The following is a 22,429-nucleotide window of genomic DNA, read 5'->3' on the forward strand; positions in this document are numbered from 1 at the left end:
TCAGCATCTCTGGAGAACATGGATAAGGCGGCGTTTCGGGTCGGGACCCTTCTTCAGGCTGATGAAGCCACTTCAGTTCAGTTGGAAGTGACACCTCGTTGATCCAGGTCAAAGTCAAAGCCCTAAAATCACCACATTCATTATTTCCAGCTGAACCTGTGACTCCACGAAAAATGCTCTTTCCATTACCATCCACAGGTGCTGCCAGACCCTCTGAGTTCCCCCATGAGACACGAGGAACTGCAAACGCCAGTTCTCAAAGAAAAGACACAAAGTGCTGGAGTAACCCAGTGGGCCAGGCAGCATCTCTGGAGAACGGGGAGAACCATAGGACCCTTATTCAGACTGATTGTAGTGGAGAGGAAGGGGGGGGGGGGGTGAGGAGAAAGCTGGGAGAAAGGATGGGCAGGACAATGCCTGGCCAGTGTTGGGTGGATACAGATGAGGAGGATTTCACTGGCAGCTGGGTGAACAAAGGCCAGCTGAAAAGATTATGTGTGAGTTAAGGAGTTAAGGATAGAGTGAATGGCAAGGCAGGTGGGAAGCAATGTCACCCATCCCTTCTCTCCAAAGATGCTGGCTGGCCCGCTGAGTTACTCCAGCGTTTTGTGTCTATTTTGGGCGTAAGGAAGCTTGGATGATGAGAGAAATTGTCTGAGATCAAGAGTAAGGAGGCGTGGGGCACAGCGTTACCCTTTTCCCTTAATGTACATAAAATCTCTTGGGATTATTCTTAATACTACTTGCCAAAGCTATCTCCTGGCCCCGTTTTGCCCCACTGATTTCCTATCTTAGCTTGCTCCTCAGTTCTGGAAACTCCTCCAAGGATACATTTGATCCCAGCTAATATTGAGGATAATCGTAAGTTTTGATGGAGAAACAAGGAACTGCAGATGTTGATTTACAAAGAAGGACACAAAGTGCTGGAGTAACTCAGCGGGTCAGGCAGCGGTTCTGGTGAACATGAACAGATGACATTTCAGGCCAGGACCCACCTCAGACTGAAGAACGGTCCCGACCTGAAGTCATCAATCCATGTTCTCCAGAGATGCTGCCTGACCAGCTGAGTTACTTCAGCACGGTGTCTTATTGATTGAAAGATACAGCATAGAGACAGGCCCTTCGGCCCACCGAGTCCACGCTGACCCTTGATCAGCCGTTCACATTAGTTCTAGGTTATTCCACTTTCCCATCCACTCCCTATACAACAGGGGCAATTTGCAGAGGGCCAATTAACCTACAAAACCCACGTCTTTGGGATGTGGGAGGAAACTGGAGCTCCCTGAGGAAACCCACCCGTTTATAGGGAGAGCATGCAAACTCTACACAGATAGTGCCCAAGGTCAGGATCGAACCTGGTCTACAGTGTTGTGAGGCAGCAGCTCTACCAGCTGCACCACTACAAGCTATTACAGTGCTGCTGTGATTATCATACAGAATAACTGTCCTCACCTTGGCAGTGATGTGCACTACTTTAGCCAGAGTGCATTTCAAATACGTTGCCAAATTCAGCTGTTTAGCCCCAAATCTAATTATTCACGAGTGTGATTTATTTAACCTTTTGGTATACATTACTTGCAATGTCAAATGAGCATTTCTCCAAACTCTCTACAAATGAACCGAGTCATACTTCACTAAGGCTATAGACACTGAGAAATTGTAGACACTAACAAACAGATGTAAGGTCTCTCCAATGAACTTCCATTCCCTCCTCACAAACATGATTAATAAACATGGACTTTCTTCTTGACCAGCTAGTTACTTATGGCAGTTATTCGTCCTACTTACAGAAGGTCGAGAATGCAATGGGTTGTGTTTAGTTGAGCATGGAAACAGGCGATTCGGCCCTGGGTCCATGTTGCCCATCGATCACCCATTCACATTTGTTCTATGTTATCCTAGTTTCTCCTCCACTCCCAACACACTTGGTGCAAATTACAGAGGCTAATTAACCTTCAATCTCCATATGTCTTTTTGATGTGGGAGGAAACCTGAGCACCCGGAGGAAACCCTCGTGATCACAAAAAGAACGTGCAAACTTCACACAGTCAATCACCTGATGTCAGGATCGAACCCAGGTCACAACAATCATCATCTAAGCGATGAATAGTGTTGGTTGCACGAAGAATGTTTGCACTATGTTTTAGGGGAAAGAATGGAGAGAATGATAATAGTAAATAGGGGTGTGAATTGTACTAATGTGGTGATCGGGAACCACAAAGTATATAAGTAAACATAGAAAATAGGTGCAGGACGAGGCCTTTTGGCTGTTCGAGCCTGTACCGTCATTCATTGTGATCATGGCTGATCATCCACAATCAGTAACCCGTGCCTGCCTTCTCCCCATATCCATCGATTCCGCTAGCCCCTAGAGCTCTATCTTTTAAATTCATCCAGTGAATAGGCCCTCTGCTAAGTAGAGACATGGAATGCAGTGGTGACGACACAAAAATTTCAGGAACGTCATTGATTATGTAATAGTGTGCACCCATCATTGTAACATAAAATTGGATCTACTGTCAACTATGTTAGACTTGTGGATAATCATTTTATTCTGCAATCTAGTTTGTTACCTAATTAAGTCTTTCAGTTACCTCCATTCTGTAATCAAGACCTGGTTTTACTGTTAATCAAGTTTCTACGTAATCCTGTCAGCAGAGAATGTAAAAGCTGTACCAAAGTCACCCTCACATCCGCTTTGACTGGTCTCCTGGTGTGCACCAGTTTTAATAAATCGCCCGTTACTTTGAACACCAACTTCATGTGGCTTCCATTTGCTCCAGCACACTAATATTATTTTCTTTTCATTTATTTAAGATGTTATTGTTTATTGTATTATCTACGAGCACTGTGTTCTAACAGACCTGTTGTGTACGAATTCCATTGTTTAGTTATCGGTACATATGACAATTAAACACTCTTGACTCATGATCTTATTGTCAATAAGAATGAACTGCTCATTAGTTGCCATTACATATCGTTTCCTTACCCATCATTTATTTTTGAACACACTGCGTCAACACTTGGTTTCTCTTACACACTCTTCCTAAGGTTGATTTTTTGCTGTTTTCCATTTAAACTGATTCTCAAGGGCAATAATTGTACTACTGCAAACTGTTCAAATATAAAATGCATACAACATGTACTATCACAATGCGTTAAAAAAAACAGCACACACATAACAATAACCATCACAAATTTTATTAAGTTTGGCAAACATTTTTGTTTCATAACATTTAAAAAGGAGCAACACCGTTCTGCCCAGGATACACTTCTAATGAGTTATACCTCAGGTAGCACTGCTTCAGTTTGAAATATGTGTGACACAACAAAATTGTGGAAAATAAACAAACCACCACAGTGTTAAAAGCAAATTTATTTACAGATTCTGTTTTGCAAGTGAGTATTCCAGTTTGTTAGTTAACCAACAGAACTTGATTTTTCTCCCCCTGCCCTCCCCCCTCATCAGAGTTAATCCAACCATTTCAAATCTTAATTAAAATGAGAATCCACTGTTACCAGCAGCATTTTAATCACTGCAGTATGTGGGTTGTACAAATTGGCTAATGAATAAAAGTGGATTTGGAAACATGCACGCAAATCGCAGTTTTGTATGTCATCACTCATCGATAATTGCAGTCAAGCCGGGAACAAAAAATAATAATTCAGACAAAATGTTTGAACAAAAAAGGCTTTGCTTTGTGCTGAACTGTTTCCAATTTGCATTTAATGACAATGCTGGGGTAATTAATTAGTATATTTATTCAAGAATGTTGCCAGGACTTGATCGCCTGAGCTATAGGGAGATGCTGGGGCAAGCTAGGACAATTCCTTAGAGTGTAGGAGGCTCAGGGGTGATCTCATAAGCGGTACATAATCATGATGGGGAATTGACAGGGTGAGTGTACAGATTATTTTACCCAGGGACACAGGTTTAAGGTGAGAGGGAAAAGATTTAAATAGGAAGCTGAAAGACACCTTTCTCCACTCAAGAGGGTGATGGGTTTATGGAATGAGCTGGCAGAGAAGGTAGTTGAGGCAGGTGCAATAGCAATATTTAAAAGACACTTGGACAGATACAGGGATAGGAAAGGTTTAGAGAGATATGGGCCAAATGGGGCTTGCTTAGATGGGGCAGCTTGGTCAGCATGGACGAGTTGGGCCAAAGGGCCTACCTCAGCGCAGCATGACTCTATATCTGAATTGATAATGTTTTTGAGCCATTTTGGGGCTGCACAATTTATACCGAGTCATTTCACTGCCCATAGCAGAAGGTCTTTGCTTCTAATTATAAAATTCTTTCAAAGAACATTCTTTTCAAGGGTACACAAAAATGCTGGAGAAACTCAGCGGGTGCAGCAGCATCTATGGAGCGAAGGAGATAGGCAACGTTTCAGGACGAAACGTTGCCTATCTCCTTCGCTCCATAGATGCTGCTGCACCCGCTGAGTTTCTCCAGCATTTTTGTGTGCCTTCGATTTTCCAGCATCTGCAGTTCCTTCTTAAATTCTTTTCAAGGGCACCACAGTGGCGCAACTAGTCAGTCTGAATAAGGATCCCGACTCAAAGCGTTGCTATCCATGTCCTTCAGAGATGTTGCCTTAGTGTTCTTATGAGAAGTACCTAGAAACAAGGCTTGACCCACGGACTGGGGTTTATAGTGAGGATTTTATTACAAGTTAGCAAGTCGGTCTACTAATTTCCACAGAGCCGGGCACAAATCCACTCAAAAGCTGTAAATTAAAAAAAAAATGTTTTAATGAATTATGGTTTGCAAAATAACTCAAAATAAACTTGAAGTAATTTGGGGGAAAAACTTGGGAGGTTTCTACACTTGCTGCCCTGTGTTGATACTAGATTTCTATATTTTATAGTCAATGAAGGTGGTCTGGTAATTCCAAAATTGGAAACCCAGACCCCAATTGCCATCAATCAAAAGCTTGGGGTAAACGGCAATGTCATTCATATCTGCTGGAACTGATTTATCACTGAAAATTAGGGAATCATTTGCCTTGAGGTGTCTAGGCAAAATTGAGATTTATTTTATGGCCAACTTTAATAGTTTATTCTGTTCAGTTGTGTGGTGACTGTTTTTTTCTAAACTTTTCATATAATTTTAACTTTTGTAACAAATATGTTCCTTTAGTTTATTTGACATCAACACATCAGATGTAGTAGATATTAATACAACCAACCAGGATAGTCTTTCTTGGCTCAGTACTTATAGGGGGTGGGTCTAGATTTCAATTTTATTTTTTTCATTGATTTTATTTCACTTCTAGCTTGTCGTGCTGGTGGTGGTGTTTTAACATGTAGGTGATCTCTTAAATAGTCAAAATAAATAGCAGAGAACAAAGAACTGCAGATGCTGGTTTCCATCTAAGATAGACAAAACGCTGCAGTAAGTCAGCGGGTCAGGCAGCATCTCTGGAGAAAAAGGATGGGCAACGTTGCAATTCGGGACCCTTCATGTTTGCTATATTGTACAAGTATCCTGCAAAAAAAAAATGGTACCATCTTGGCTAGACTGGTCATGCGCAGATTTTTCCTTGATTGCATGGAAACAGGTACTTCGGCCCACTGAGTCCATGCCGACCATCGATCACCCACCCACATTCGTTCTATGTTATCCACATTTCTCATCCACTCCTTGCTGACTTAGGAAATTAACAGAGGCCAATTAATGTACCAATCTGCACGTGTTTGGGATGTAAGAGGAAACCAGAGCACCCGGAGGAAACCAACATAGGGAGAAGGTGCAAACGCCACACAGATAGCAGGCAAGATCATGATCAAACCTGGGCCTCTGGCACCGTCAGGCAGGGGCTATACCAGCTGAGTCACGGTGCTGCTAGCATGATAAGCCATTGTCTCAGAGGTGTTGGCTCGCAAATAAATCATTGGGTCATGCATCAGCGAGCTGTCTTGGCATGGAAAACAAGGATTAATTGGCACAATCATGCTTTGGAAATCCTCATGCTAATGAAGGACTGGTTGTATCTATAGAATCCAGGTTTAAAGATGCTTCCAGGAAGGGAACCAAGACTCCAAACACAATCATTTACAGTGGAGATCTTGCTGCTGTTGTGGACATGGTTGTTCAGTTTAGGAATGATTCTAGCCCTTTGGGCAAGACCTGCATCTAGAAGTAAAAACACCTGGACAGTGTTACTAAGATGCATCGCAGGGCCATTTTGGTGATCTTTTATAGACATCATTGGTGCTGTGGTTCCCTGAGCAGAACTCACTTCTGTACTTATCTGGGAAAAATAGCTCAATGTAAAACCACATCGTGACTATCACGGTTCTTGCTGTTAACTTTCACACGTCCAGATTTCAGTACAATCATGATTCAGCCGCACAATAGATGATTCCTGTGGGTGCCTTATTTTCTGATGGGGAAAAAACATTGTAACGAGATGTTTTATCCTGCAGTAGTGATAATCTCACCCAAACCCCTAGTGCAACTGAGATCAAAACTGAAAGGGAAAAAATCTCAACATAATCTTCATCGCCTGAACAGTAAAAGATATTTGAGTATTTTTGGCACACTGACTTTCTCCTAAATGTTCCATCGGCAGGAAGTTTTTTTTCACAATCCCCTGCTCACCCAAGATTTAGTCACCGACCTCTATCATTGGGACAGCAGGTGGTGTGATATAGGGGAGTGTTTAGTTTAGTTTATAGGTACAGCATGGAAACAGGCCCTTCGGCCTACCGAGTCCATGCCAACCATCAATCATGCGTTCACATTAGATCTATATAATCCAACTTTTTCATCCACTCCCCTACACACTAGGGGCAACCTACAGAGTCAATGAACCTACAAACCTGCACATCTTTGAGACTTGGGAGGAAACTGGAACACCCGGAGAAAACCCTGGGAGAATGTGTAAACTCCAGTGTCAGCACCCGAGGTCAGGATCGAACCCAGATCTCTGGTGCTGCGTGGCAGCAACTGTACCACTGTAACACTGTGCCACCCTGTGGAAAGATAGGAGAGGGGATTGAAAAAGAACTCACTGCAAATTACCCGATATTGGGTCGGCTTAATGGAAGGATTCCATAATAAATTAACTGGTTATTACCAAACACTAACTGAAAGCTTTTCTGGTTGAAAGTCAAACCTTCGTTTGCTTGATGTTGCATGTTATTTTAATACGATTTCAGTCAAATTACATTAGTAAAACAAACTGAAGGTTTACTTCAGGCAAATGTTAGACACATCACTATTCTGCCCAAATTGGTACAAAATAATTTTAAGCATCCCAGTCCAGAAAAACACAACGGGTACATAAATACACAAACAGAAATTTAACATTGTAACATTGCAGTCCAGTCAAAATATGTCACCGACAAATACCTGTGCTACCATTATATTAAAGGTGGAAATGTTAATCATCATCATCCCATGCTGCACATTAACAAAAGAAATCTGAACAAATTGCATTAAAAACATGTAAAATGTTTCACCACAAATACGCTGCCACATTTGGCAGGCTTGTAACAAAGGTGGAATGTTTTAATATTAATCCTAATGCTTGTGAATACAATTCAGTCCCAAATGATGTTAACTGCACTAAAACACATTGCGTCTAAAATATTCATTTGCAATGGCCATTGATTTGAAAGAATACTTGGAGAGAGATGCAGTAAGAAATGAAAATTACGCATCGCCTTCTCTCTAATTCATATCCCCAAAAAAGGAGTGCTTCACAGACAGCAGCTTTTGACTGAAACACTCCAAGGGTCCAGGTCAACTCTTCCTCAATGGCGCTGGAAGTAAACGTGATACAATACTGACAAACACAAAGCAGGAATGGGAACAAAGTGTGGAATCAGCAGATATCTCAGCTCAGGTGCACATGCGGACTTCCCTGTGAAACATAGCCAGAATCAAACAGTGGCGGAAACGGGAGGCCACGTGATCACGGGCCTCCGCAGGTTCAAGCAAACGTGCAGCAACCTCCTGGGAGTGGCGGAAATTTTGTCCCCTCTCTGTCAAATGACATGGTCACAAGATGATGACCATTCAATGGCAAGGGTACAAACTCCCACTGCCTCACGCTATTCAGGTGCAGAACCACATCACATTACTTTGGATTTCAGATTTCTGGACATACCAAGCATCAATAGAAGGATCATCCATAATGAAGGGAAATTCATACACAAGTTTTGAGATGTATTTCGAGGCTTGTTTTACAGAAAAGTGAAAATTAATATACAACAAATACGGAGGTTTCCCATCTGCCAGTCAGTTATCATCCTGCACCATGGTGACCATAAGCACACAATTTAAAAAAAAAAAAAATGTAAATATCGCCATTCCCAAGAATCCGGTACGGGTTTAGTCTCTGTACGCAGCCTGGTGTCCGAGTGGTCTGTCATCATACGAGCTGTACCTTTTCACGTGTATTCTACGCACACGATCCCTAACTTCCAATGCCTCCTCGTCTTCACTGTGTGACCCTTGAGCAGACGTTCGACTAGTGGCTTCCAACAGTGAGTTATCGGGTACACGTGGCGTTTCATAAAGCAAGACATTCAATGTCTCTTCGTAAATTCTTGCTTCAGGAAATTCAACCTGCACAATTAAAAGAGAAATCAGACAATAGGAGCAGACTTTCAACTGGAGAATGTGGCACATTCTTTGTGTCACAGTGGCAGCACAGAGACGCAACTGTAGAGCCACTGCCTAAGAACGGCAGGCGCCCAGGATCGATCTTGCCCTCGGGTGCTGTCTGTGTGGAGTTTGCACGTCCTCCCTGCGACCGCATGGATTTTCTCCGGGTGCTCCGGTTCCCTCCCACATCCCAAAGACGTACAGGTTTGTAGGTTAATTGGCTGGTGTAAAATTGTCCACAATGTGTTGGGAGTGGATGAGAAAGTGGGATAACATAGACCCATGAGGTGACAGGGAGAAATAGTATCGAGATGGACATGATGGGTCGAAGGTACATAAATATGCTGGAGAAACTCAGCGGGTGCAGCAGCATCTATGGAGCGAAGGAAATAGGCAAGGTTTCGGGCCGAAACCAAAGGTTTCGGCCCGAAACGTTGCCTATTTCCTTCACTCCATAGATGCTGCTGCACCCGCTGAGTTTCTCCAGCATTTTTGTGTACCTTCGATTTTCCAGCATCTGCAGTTCCTTCTTAAACACGGTGGGTCGAAGGGCCAGTTTCTATGCTGAATGTCTAAAGTAAACTCAATTAAATTTCCTTTCATGTATACAAGTACGATGACAAAACATTCCACATTAATCTGTCTGGATATTCAGCAGGAGGATACATTTAAATCAGCTACTAGACTTGGAGTTTAACCTAGGTGTCAGGTGAAGCAAGCTATTGAGTGAATTGCTTTAAATTTTCCTACATGATATGCCAATCCCAAGACAATTTTGTTTAAAACACTAAAGAAATACTCAAATCCTGAATCCAAATGTTTGAAAAATTATTGACTTGGCCAGTCTCTTGGAGACATTCAGGAATAATCCCAATTGCATCAATGTTTGCCTTTGATAAGATGCCACACGTTAGGCTACTTAGGACGATGAGAGCCCACGGTATCAAAGGGCAAATACTAGCATGGATAGCAGGTTGGCTGGATGGCAGAAGACAAAAAGTGGCAATAAAGGGGGCTTTTTCTGGTTGGCTGCCAGTGACTAGTGGAGTTCCGCAGGGGTCGGTGCTGGGGCCACTACTCTTCACGTTGCATATTAATGATTTGGACGAAGGAATTGAAGGCTTTGTGGCCAAGTTTGCAGACGATACGAAAATAGGTGGAGGGGCAGGTAGTATAGAGAAAGCAGGGACTCTGCGGAAGGACTCGGACAGGTTGGGAGAGCAGGCAGAGATGTGGCACATGGTATTTTGTGTAGCAAAGTGTGGAGTTATGCATTTTGGTAGTAGGAATAAAGGTGTAGACTATTTTCTAAATGGGATGACAATCCAGAAATTGGAGGTGCAAAGGGACTTGGGGGTGTTGGTGCTGGATTCCCAAAAAGTTAACCTACATGCCGAATCGGTAGTAAAGAAAGCAAACTCAATGCTAGCTTTTATTTCAAGAGGGCTTGTATAAAAAAACAGGGACGTAATGTTGAGACTCAATAAGGCGCCGGTAAGGCCGCCTTTGGAATATTGTGCGCAATTTTGGACATCATATCTGAGGAAGGATGTGCTAGCTCTGGAGAGGGTCCAGTATTGGGCCTGTACTCGCTGGAGTTTAGAAGAATGAGGGGGGACTTCATTGAAACATACAGAATCGTGAAAGTGAATCGTGGATGCAGAGAGGGATGTTTCCACAAGTGGGAGAGTCTAGAACTAGAGGTCACAGTCTCAGAATTAATGGACCTTCTTTTAGAAAAGAGATGAGGAGAAATTTCTTTAATCAGAGGGTGGCGATCTGTGGAATTCTTTGCCACAGAAGGCTGTGGAGGTTTAGTCAGTAGATATTTTTAAGGCAGAGATATAGATTCTTGATTAGTACAGGTGTCAGAGGTTATGGGGAGAAGGTAGGAGAATGGGGTTAGGAGGGAGAGATAGATCAGCCATGATTAAATGGCGGAGTAGACTTGATGGGCCGAATGGCCTAATCCTACTCGTATTCCTTATGACTAGTTTCGTTTTGAGATACAACGTGGAAACAGGCCCAGCGGCCCACCAAGTCCGTGCCGACCATCGATCACCCGTACACTAGTTCTACATCATTCCAATTTTCCATCCCACACACTAGAGACAATTTACAGAAGCCAATTTACCTACAAACGTGCACGTTTTTTGAATATGGGAGGAAACCGGAGCACCCGGACAAAACCCACGCAATCATAGATGAATAATGTTTACTTTTCTTTTTCTTCCAGGATTAAAATCAGATCACAACATAATTTAATTTCAGTGGACAAATGCCCTTTAACTATCATTGGTACAAGACAGGATTAAATCAAAGCATGACAATCAGGACATAACATAGCAAACTTCAAATAGAAATATACAGGAACTGCAAATGGTGGTTTATATCAAAGATAAATACAAAATGCTGGAGTAACTCAACGGGTAATGCAGCATCCCTGGAGAAAATGGATAGGTGATGTTTCAGGTCAGGACCCTTCTTCAGACATTGCAAGGGGGGGGCGAGGGGAGGAGAGAATTGGAAGTAAGAAAAGTCCAGCACAACAGGCTACAGATGACCTCAGGTGGGGAGGCTCCGTGACAGGCCGATTGTTGGCTAGAACTGTGGAACTGGTTAACCAACTTCAAACAACTTTGTATTACCAGACAAAAAAAAAGGTAAAAGGTAGATTATTATATCATCTAGATGTGGCACAGCGATGTAGCAGTAGAGATGCTACCTCACAGTGTCAGAGACCCGGGTTCAATCCTGACTAAGAGTGCTGTCTGTACAGGGGTTGTACGTTCTCTCGGTGACCGCATGGGCTCCCCCCCACCCCCCCCCCCCCCCCCGCCCCGAGTGCTGCAGTTTCCGCCAACACTTCAAACATGTACAGGTAATTGGCTTTGGTAAAAATTGTAAATAGAACTTAGTTGTGTGGGATAATGCTAGTGCATGGGATGATCGCTGGTCGGCGGGGACTGAAGGGCCTGTTTCCGCGCTGTAAAGTAAAACAGTGGTTATTTTTCACATACCTTGGTTTGTTTCTTTTCGGTTGCATACACAATGGAGGTGCAGCAAACCTCAGCGAGCTTGCGGCCCTTCCCGTAAAACGACCAGCAGCAAATCTCATCTCCCAAGACATCCTTCATAAAAAGCACCCTTCCGTTAAATCTCAAGGATAGCTTGTCGAATAGTTCCACGTTCTTCAACAAATTGTCATCAGAATTGCTGAGTAAATCAAACCAAATATAAATAGCTGGTGATAATACCGATGTGGTTGCATGAAGCTTTTTGATACTTTGACACCAGTTCTTGCATGGAGAATATTTCATTGTCACAACCACCAAAGCAAATCTATTTTTGCAGCTCTTTGACAAAGAAAACTAAACACTCAATGAAACATTCACCTGATAGACGTATGTAAAATTATGAGCGGCATAGATGGGGTAGACAGTCACAACCTTTTCCCCCCAGGATCGAAATATCAAATACTAGAGGACATCGCTTTAAGGTGAGAGGGCCAGCGTTTAAAGGCGATGCGTGGGTGCGTTTTTTTTTTTTAAACACAGCTAGGAGTTTGCTGCCGGGGATGCTGGTGTAGTCAGATACATTTGTGCGATATATGAGATTGTCAGGTAGGTACATGGATAGGCAGGGAACAGAGGGAAATGGACAATGTTCATGCAAGAAAAAAAAGAGCTGGTTTTTGGCATCATGTTCAGTATAGACATTGTAGATCGAAGGGCTAGTACCCGGTTGTACTGTTCTATGTTCTACGAAATGTTTGAATCATGGTTTGATTTTGTTAAAAAAAATACAATGAGCAAATGTATAAAGTCGACTGTGCATTAACACATAAACTAAACTTATATTCATTTACGATACGATAGGATAGAAGTGTATTTATCCCAGGAGGGGAAATGGCCTGCCAACTGTCATAAAAACACAACAAAATACATGAAATTAAAGTGACGAGTGGGAAGTCCAGGGCTGGAGGAAGGGGAATCAGTCTACCCAACGACAGAAGGGGGTGGAGTTGTACAGTTTGATAGTCACAGGGAAAAAGGATCTCTTGTGGCGTTCTGTGCTGCATCTTGGTGGAACCAGTCTGTTGCTGAAGGTGTTCCTCAGTTTGACCAGTGTCATGGAGGGGGTGAGCTGTGTTGTCCAGTATGCTCTGCAGTTTATGGAGCATCCTCCCCTCCAAGACCACCTCCAATGAATCCAATTTAGATTTAAACCAAAAAGATTTTGAGCTTTCAGAATGTTTTCGGTGAACCTTAGACTCGTTTGAAGCTGAGCGATAGGCTATGCAAGCTTTAGATTTGTGGTCTGATCAAACCCATAACAAAGAACCTCTTGGGCCACATACCAAGTTCAAAATCAATATTTGAATCAGCTTGCATATCTCTCAAGCCATCGATCCAAACAGATCTTGACATTCTGATTTAGGACTTAATTATCAATGAGACGGGATCACTTGCAACCAATACATTTCAAAAATAAAAATAAATTAGCAGGGCATTGTTTGGAAAACCTACAAATAAATTGATCAGCTTTTTGTCTACCACAATTTTTCACAAAGAGAGCTATGACTTTTGTGCTGTTCTTTTAGTTTAACAATAATGAATCCTCTAGCATATTTTACATAGCCTGTTATTGATGTTAAATGGATATTTGCATCCATGTAAAAAAAAGCAGCAGTAGACATAATGAGACTTTGTCCTTCATTTGTCAGATCATCAAACCCATGATTTGGTACAAATCACAAAAGAACTGCATTATATCCAAAACTTTTCACTGTTCCAGGTTCAATCTGGGTCCCTACGGGTGCTGTCTGTGCGGAGTTTGCAAGTTTCCCCGTGATCTGCATGGGTTTTCTCAGAGATCTTCGGTTTCCTCCCACCCTCCAAAACATACAGGTTTGTAGGTTAATTGGCGCGGTATATATGCAAATTGTCCCTAGTGTGTGTAGGATAGTGCTAGTGTGCGGGGATCACTGGTCGGTGTAGATTCAGTGGGCTGATTGGCCTATTTCAACGCTGTATCTCTAAACTAAACTGTGAACTTCAATGGACTGCTTTGATTATATGAAGGACAGAGGGGTTTTTCTATAGTAATATAGTGGTTATTGATTTATTGAATTTTTGTTTTATATTTTATCTAAGTGTATTGTGTTTACAGGCTTGCAATGCCGCTGCAAGTAAGAATTTCATTGGTCCATTGTCACTTCATACGACAATTAAACAATCTTGACTCTCTCACCCTGACAATTGGGTGCAATCATCTGTATTAATTTACTTTAGACAGTGCAGAGACAGTGCTGAGTCCGCACTGACCAGCAATCATCCCATACACTAACACCATTCTACAGACACCAGGAACAATTTACAAATCTGTTCGTCTTTGGAGTGTGGGAGGAGAGTGGAGCGCCCGGCGAAAACCCACGTGGTCACAGGGAGAACGTACAGACAGCAAACATAGTCAGGATCAAACGTGTGTCTCTGGCGCTATAAGGCAGCACTAGTGCTACGCCACTGTGCTGCCGAAATTGGTATTCACCAAGTTAACTAGAAATAAGATTAGCTTGGGGAAAAGGTTGTTTATAATATTTAACTGACTTTCAACAGAGCTACCAAAGTTCTCCATGATACACCTTCAGTGGTTAGTAAAAACGGGGCACTGGTAGCCAGATACGCAGATGCAGTGTTACTCGAGAAACAGAAAGTTAACTGCCTGCGAAAGGCCATCTAGTTTCATTTCCAATTTGTTGCACTATAAATCAAAGATCCTATAGCAAGCAAGATAGATCACTCGACGAAAAAGACGTAGTGGGCAGATTCATGGGTAATTCATGGGCAGATTCATGGGTAATTTTTGGCCCCATTTCCGTAACCAGCTACCGTCTCCGCACCAAAGATCCCGTAGCGGAGCAAAGATACTAGTGCGGAGACGGAAGCCGGTTACGGAAACATCCTCGTAAAAATAAAAGCTATTTGGTAAAAATCTTCTCCTCATTTTCAGAATTATAATTTATGCTTTCAAGAGAGCTAGATAGGGCTCTTAAAAATAGCGGAGTCAGAGGATATGGGGAGAAGGCAAGAACGGGGTACTGATTGGGGATGATCAGCCATGATCACATTGAAGGGCGGTGCTGGCTCGAAGGGCCGAACGGCCTACTCCTGCCCCTATTGTCTGTTGTCCATTATTGACACAAACTGTTCCCCCGCAATGTTGATTACACTGCGAGTCGGGTCAGGTTACTGAAATGGATGAAAAAAGGCCCACGTTCTGCTCCGTTGCATACTACACGTCAGCCCATTGCATTTAGCAGGAGTGGTCTATCTTGGTCTTTGCTACAAATGTTTTCAAAAGATAAGATAAAGAAGAGCCAACTCAATCTTACACGGAATCACTTTGTTTTTTCGCCACTTTCCAATGACCCACTGAAAGCTGTTATTAGTTAGTATCTAATTAACATTAACAATGTTCGATGTAGGTCAAAGTAATAATTTAAAAGAACCTCAATAAGGCAATCCAACATTGTCAAACCCAACCTGAAATAGAAACATCATCGTACCTAGTGTAGGAATACTTGTTGTTGCTCCTGTTGTGTAGCAGCTTCACCACCGGCTGTTGGTAAAAAGTACAATTGATTAGTAACTGCAATAAAATCTAACAAAATGTGTAATTCAATAAAATACACAATAGTCGTATGACCTTAGCGCAACTTTCAATTAGTCTCTCTTCCTCCTTGGGAGACGTTATCATGGGGATCGTGCAAGCTACTTCACAGCACTCATTCTTGTCCTGAAAGAAAATCAAAGTTCAGAGGTGAAGAAAGCCATCAATGAATAACCTTGCCCTCGTGAGGACAAGGTTGCTATGGCGACCACAATCTAACTTCAGCCAAGTACAGCAAACGTGGAAAATATTCCAGCTGCACAAGGAAGAGAGTGAAAAGAATTGTTTTATTCCTCGGTCATGCGAGGTGCAACACTGTTTCGTTGCCAGAAGGCTTTGCCAGCTACAACAATTCATCAACCCCCTTCTTTCACAAGTCACAAACAAAATTTGTAACTTGACAATTTTCAGCAAACGTGTTTAAAATGAGAGGTTCTTAAGTTCTAAGTTACAGGAGCAGAATTAGGCCATGCAGCCCAGAGTCTACTCCACCATTCGATCATGGCTGATATATCTTTCCCTCTCAACCCCATTCTCTTGCCTTCCCCCCCATAACCTTGGACATCTTCACTAAGTTTGAACATGTCCATCACTGCTTTAAAGATCCAATTGACTTGGCCTCCACAGCCAAGTGCAGCAATGAATTCCACAGATTCACTACCCACAGACTAAAGACATTGCTCCTCAAATCCTTCCTAGTTATGTCCTTTTTCTTCCGAGGCTGTGTTCTCTGGTACCACACTCTCCCACTAGTGGAAACATCCTCTCCACATCCACTTTGTCCAGGCCTTTCACTATTTGGTAAGTTTCAATGAGGGTTCCCCCCCCCATCCTTTGAAACTCCAGCGAGTAGTGGCCCAGTGCTGTCAAAAGCTCATCATCCTTAACCCAACCATCCCCGAGATCATTCTCATAAACCTCCTTTGGACCCTCTCCAATGCCAGCACGTCTTTCCTCAGATATGGGGTATAACTGCTCACAATACTGTCAATGCGATCTAATGCGAGTATTAATCATCAGGTTCTACTGCAGTTGTACAGGGTTTTGGTGAGACCACACCTGGAGTATTGTGTACAGTTTTGGTCTCCTAATTTAAGGAATGACATTCTTGCCATACAGGGTGTACAGAGAAGGTTCACCAGACTGATGTCAGACTCCTGGGATGTCAGGACTTTCATATGAAGAAAGACTGGATAGACTCGGCTTGTACTCGCTAGAATTTAGAAGATTGAGGGGAGATCTTATAGAAACTTACAAAATTCTTAAGGGGTTGGACAGGCTAGATGCAGGAAGATTGTTCCTGATGTTGGGGAAGTCCAGAACAAGGGGTCACAGTTTAAGGATAAAGGGGAAATCTTTTAGGACTGAGATGAGAAAAACATTTTTTACACAGCGAGTGGTGAATCTCTGGAATTCTCTGCCATAGAATGTAGTTGAGGCCAGTTCATTGGCTATATTTAAGAGGGAGTTAGATGTGGCCCTTGTGGCTAAAGGGATCAGGGGGTATGGAGAGAAGGCAGGTACGGGATACTAAGTTGGATGATCAGCCATGATCATATTGAATGGAGGTGCAGGCTCGAAGGGCAGAATGGCCTACTCGTGCACCTATTTTCTATGTTTCTATGATCAGTGTCTTAGCATTACCTCAGCATTACATCCCTGTTTTCATATTCTAATCACTGCTCAGTACTAAACTCAGTACCGAGTACTATTGAGTACTGAGTAGTACTGATGTACTGAGTATTAATCATCAGTTCTGAGTCTTAGTGACGATCTACGGATTTGTAAAGCCAAAAGAAATTACAATATAACTGCTTGCTATTTTGCCTTCTTTTTGTTTACTTTTTGCAACAGTTGCATCCTGCTATGAATTTTCTTCCAAGAAATTCATGTATTTGCAGGATGTAGGGGCATCACTCAAGGCCAACAATTACTGCTTATTTCCTAAGCGTCCCTGACCAAGTGGCTTGATCAGCAGTTTTGGAGGGAAGTGAATATTCAACCACACTGCGTCTGAAATCTCACGCAGACCAGAGGTGGCAACAATGGCAGATCTCTTTCCCGAGTGCTGCTAACAAAATGTTTATTTGCTGAAACTGAATATATATTCCCCCACCTGCCTTGGAGGGATTTGATCCCACCTCCATTTTGGTAACCCAAGCTTCAAGAAGTTACTGCACCACCTCGACCATTGTTTTGTTGTAGATTTCATAGAGATTTATTCAGAGATATACCAAATTCTAAGGTACGTACTAGAGATGCAATCTGATATTAGCTTTCCCAGTGTAATGATCTAATTTGGCATTTTCCATTTAGATTTTTTTAGGTTTTAATTCTAGAGATACAACACGGAAACAGGCCCTTCGGCCCACCAAATCAGTGCCAACCAGCGATCCCCATACACTAGCACTATCCTACACACTAGGGACAATTTACAATTTTTTTTACCAAAGCCAATTAATCTACAAACCTGTACCTTTTTCGAGTGTGTGAGGAAACCAGAGCACGTGGGAAAAACCCAGGCAAGCACAGGGAGAACGGCCAAACTCTGTACGGACAGATCAGGATCGAACCTGGGTCTCTGGTACTGCTGTACCGCCACGTATTGGAAGATGAAACAGTGCAGCACAGGAACAGATGCTTTGGCCCGCCATGTTTGCGCTGACCATTATGCCAATCTAACTAGTTCTACCTACCTGCACCTAGTCCATATCTCTATTCCTAGCCTGTTTGCGTCTGTCTAAATGCCTCTTAAGCACTGATTTAACCTGCCTCTCCCACTTCCTCAGCAACTTGCATACCAAACAACTACCACTCTGTGCAGAAATCGGCATGTGTTTTGCAAAACAATTTAATGCAGCAACAAGGAACTGCAGATGCTGGTTTACAAAAAAAGACACAAAATGCTGGAGTAACTCAGCAGGTTATGCGGCAACTCCGGAGATCATGGATAGCTGACGGTTCGCATCGGGACCCTTCAGTCTGATTGTGGTGAGGAAGGGGAAGGGGACAGGGGAAGGAAGGGTGAAGAAAGCTGGAAGAGTGGAGGACCCCGACAAAGCCTGGCAAGTTATAGGTGGATACAGGTTGGGGAAGGGGAGGGGGGTGAAAAGCAGAAGCTTCTAACAAGATGTTTAGAGTTCACAATGGTTTAATGTTATTTCACCTGGGAGCTTTGGAAAAGTGGTGAACACTGCGCAGTCCATCACAGGTACTGACCTCCCCACTATTGAAGGGATCTACAAGAATCACTGCCTCAAAAAGGCAGCCAGCATCATCAGGGATCCACCCCACCCTGGCCATACGCTAATTTCTCTCCTGCCATCGGTAGAAGGTGTGGGAGCTTGAAAACTAACAGGTCCAGGTTCAGGAGCAGCTTCTTCCTACAACCATCAGGCTAAAAAACGCAATAAAACACTACAAATAGGCTCCGGAGACTTGGGGACATTATTTTTGATTTTGCACTACTATTGTCTATTTATTTGTCTGTTTTTTAAAATATATATATTGAACATTTTTAGTTGTTTATTACAGGATTTACGGAGCAACACGTTTACATATCTGTAGAGCCGCGGCAAGTTAGAATTTCATTGCTCTGTTTCGGGATATATGACAATAAAACACTCTTGACTGTCTGTAGCTTAGTTGGATAGTTCAGTTCAAACGCCTTCATTCACTTTCCATCAGCTGAAAATCCTAAGCAAACCAAGGTTGCGCCCTTCTCGACAGTCCCATCATAGCAAAAGGATATAGGATAGGATTGAGTATAGGAGCAGGGAGATTCTACTGCAGTTGTACAGGGTCTTGATGAGACCACACCTGGAGTATTGCGTACAATTTTGGTCTCCTAATCTGAGGAAAGACATTCTTGCCATAGAGGGAGTACAGAGAAGGTTCACCAGATTGACTCCTGGGATGTCAGGACTTTTATATGAAGAAAGACTGGATAGACTCGGTTTGTACTCGCTAGAATTTAGAAGATTGAGGGGGGATCTTATAGAAACGTACAAAATTCTTAATGGGTTGGACAGGCTACATGCAGGAAGATTGTTGCCGATGTTGGGGAAGTCCAGAACAAGGGGTCACAGTTTAAGGATAAGGGGGAAATCTTTTAGGACCGAGATGAGAAAAACATTTTTTCACACAGAGATTGGTGAATCTCTGGAATTCTCTGCCACAGAAGGTAGTTGAAGCCAATTCATTGGCTATATTTAAGAGGGAGTTAGATGTGGCCCTTGTGGCTAAAGGGATCAGGGGGTATGGAGAGAAGGCAGGTACAGGAAAGTATCCAGAGTTGGATGATCAGCCATGATCATATTGAATGGCGGTGCAGGCTCGAAGGGCCAAATGGCCTGCTCCTGCACCTATTTTCTATGTTTCTATGGTGATTTTTGCTGAAGTTGTAAGATGGCAAATGTGTGGAGCACAAACAAAAATCCCAGAGATGTGGTACTCATAGTTCTGTGAACACAAGGGGCTGGTCTGCTCTTATGCCAGCAGAAGCTTCATCGTACATGAAGTCACAATATAGCTTTTATTTTGAATTTGGTACCGGTGCAGACTTTACAGATGGAGCTATTATAGCACAAAACTAATTTTCAATACATATTATAATGCATCCACAGAGAGAGAGAACAAAGATTGCTAAATTATATTTAGCAATAAAAGTTAAAGGATAGCATCTGTAAATTACCTGTAATGCTGTCTGACAGACATCGACTAAGCCTTGAATGAGGTAATATTTGGCCTCTGCCAACAGTTCCTTTATTTCCCGCTTACTCTTCGGAAGAATAATAGAATCATCCCTCAGGTAGTTCAAAACTGTGCCAAAATGTTTCCCGCAGCGGTCAATAAGAATCCAACCTGTTCGGAAAAATACCAAATATCATGTTAAAGGACCATTATTTAAACTAGGATGCCTTTCAACCCAATTTTTCTTTACATAAGAGAAATCGAGAGATCGCCACCCGTAATACTTAAGTGCAAGAACATTGTTATCGATAAAAGGCTACTCAATCCATTCAAGTACAATTTGCTTGGCTCCATACAATTAATCCCAGTTAATTACTGATCCCCATAGTTTTCCACAACCCTCAACTGCAGTTAAAGCAAACCTATACCATTTCATAGCACGTGCTACATTGCTTGACTGTCTTTATTGACAAGATATTTCCATAGTTCCATCGATATTTGTATTTATTCTTTATTCCTTCAAAGGCAACGGCTCAGCTGGCAGGACTTTCACATCTGGCTGGCACAGCAGCACAGCTGGTAGAGCTGCTGCCCTACGGTGCCAGAGACACAGATTTGAGCCTGACCTCGGCTGTCTGTGTGGAGATTGTGGAGAACTTTCCTGTTAATATAGTGCATGAGCTAAGCAGTATAAAGAGATGACCTTTGTATTTTAATTGTAAATACTGTAAAATCAATTGATTTTTTGTCAACGTCACCGCCCTTCCTCCTACTCCACAACTGACCTATTCCATTTTTGACATTGTGAGCAATCTAATTTCACACCAGTTGTAAATAATCCTTGCTAGCACTGCTCATGAACCGTCGCTGAATACGATTTGAAACTTTAAAGAGACTTGGCCTGTCATACTCTGTCGTTCCCAGAGGAAGACGGAAACAAAATTCAATGCTATTTTACGAGACATCGCTTAAAATGTCCAGCTCGGTGACTGGATAATAGTTGATGATTTATCAATCAATCAATCAGTCCAGTGTCATTTCATTATCTGGTGAGGCCTCTTCTAACTAAAATGGGAGATGGATAGCATCAGGTGCTTTGATATTCCTACCAAGCTGGCAAATTAATTATTTGGAATATGATATGTACCATTAAAAGCCTTGCTTTAAAAGACATCATGGTGACTAAAGAGAGACACAAAATGCTGGAGTAAATCAGCGGGTCAGGCAGCATCTCCGGAGAGAAGGAATGGGCGACGTTTCAGGTTCTACCCGAAACATCGGCCATTCCTTCTATCCAGAGATGCTGTCGGTCCCGCTGATTTACTCCAGCATTTTGTGTCTATCTTCGGTTTAAACCAGCATCTGCTGTTCCTTCCTACACAACACGATAACTAAAAATCTATACAGTATTCACAATTAAATTGCAAAGGTCATCTCTTTATACTGCTTAGCTCATGCACTTAATTTAAGAAAAGCTGGAATAGGGATAGATCCATAACCTTCAGAATGGTTGATTTTAAAGATATCTGTATAGTTAAAAGTTGCCTTTCATTCACAAGGTCAGTGTGGAACACTGAGGGATAGCTGTTTATCAAACAAACATAGAAACAAAATGGAAGCAGGTTACATGTGCAGACTTGAAGAATCACCAAGCTTTGCATCAGCTGAATATAATTTGATTTGATATGTGTAGGAAGAAACTGATGATGTTATTTTACACCGAAGATAGGTACAAAGTGCTGGTGTAACTCAGTGGGTCAGGCAGCATCTCTGGAGAAAACGTGGTGACATGTTGGGTCAGAAGCCTTACCCACTCTTCAGCTTTTAAGGGGTAACATGGGCCTTGGCTCTTCACCTAAATTTCACAATTTAAATCTGTAGCCTTGACTTGTCTCTAACCTTATCATCACCCAAAGAAAGTATTCCTCTCTGCTAGCAATCTGTACAATTTGTATCATTAAGTATCCATGTGCTGCAATGGAAATTTATATATATTTTTTTTATATTTTATTTATTAGAAGTGAGTACAATGCATTGGTACAAAAACGATGTTAACATATTACATTCTCTGTACAACTACCCTTTTTTTAAAAAAAGAGAGAAGTGAGAAAGGAAAGAAGAAAAAGAGGTTGTGAAAAGTGAAGAATAGATTAGTGAGCGTGGGTGAAAAACCGATAAAGAAAAAGTGAAAGAGAAGGAATAAATGAAGAAGGAAAGCAGGAGGAAGATTGTTCAATCGCCACAGTGAGATGATTTTTTTTTAAATATTCTAAATCATCTTTCACCCATACCTGAACCTGTTAGTTTTCATGATACTATGTCACCACATGAATCCAAAAAATCAATAAATGGGGACCAATTCCTTAAGAATAGGTCTTGTTTGTCTATTAGGAGGACTTTCATTTCTTCCAAATGTGCTGTGTCCAGCATATTACTGATCCA

The 22,429-nt window shown here is 42.2% G+C and overlaps 1 protein-coding gene across 1 annotated transcript in view; it reads right to left on the reverse strand.

Annotated features, from left to right (window-relative positions):
• Window positions 1-7,132: 7,132 nt before the first annotated feature.
• The window catches only part of LOC129710536 (BTB/POZ domain-containing adapter for CUL3-mediated RhoA degradation protein 2), a 33,848-nt gene continuing 18,551 nt past the window's right edge, over window positions 7,133-22,429 (reverse strand). Inside the window, exons 3-7 of the mRNA XM_055657579.1 lie at window positions 19,989-20,158; window positions 15,332-15,421; window positions 15,192-15,244; window positions 11,644-11,839; window positions 7,133-8,584 (exon numbers count right to left, since the gene is read on the reverse strand). Of these exons, the coding sequence (XP_055513554.1) occupies window positions 8,348-8,584; window positions 11,644-11,839; window positions 15,192-15,244; window positions 15,332-15,421; window positions 19,989-20,158 (746 nt within the window). The 3' untranslated portion in view covers window positions 7,133-8,347. The remainder of the gene's footprint in view (window positions 8,585-11,643; window positions 11,840-15,191; window positions 15,245-15,331; window positions 15,422-19,988; window positions 20,159-22,429) is intronic.

Source organism: Leucoraja erinacea, chromosome 28 (genome assembly GCF_028641065.1).
Source record: "Leucoraja erinacea ecotype New England chromosome 28, Leri_hhj_1, whole genome shotgun sequence".
NCBI classification, from domain to species: domain Eukaryota; kingdom Metazoa; phylum Chordata; class Chondrichthyes; order Rajiformes; family Rajidae; genus Leucoraja; species Leucoraja erinaceus.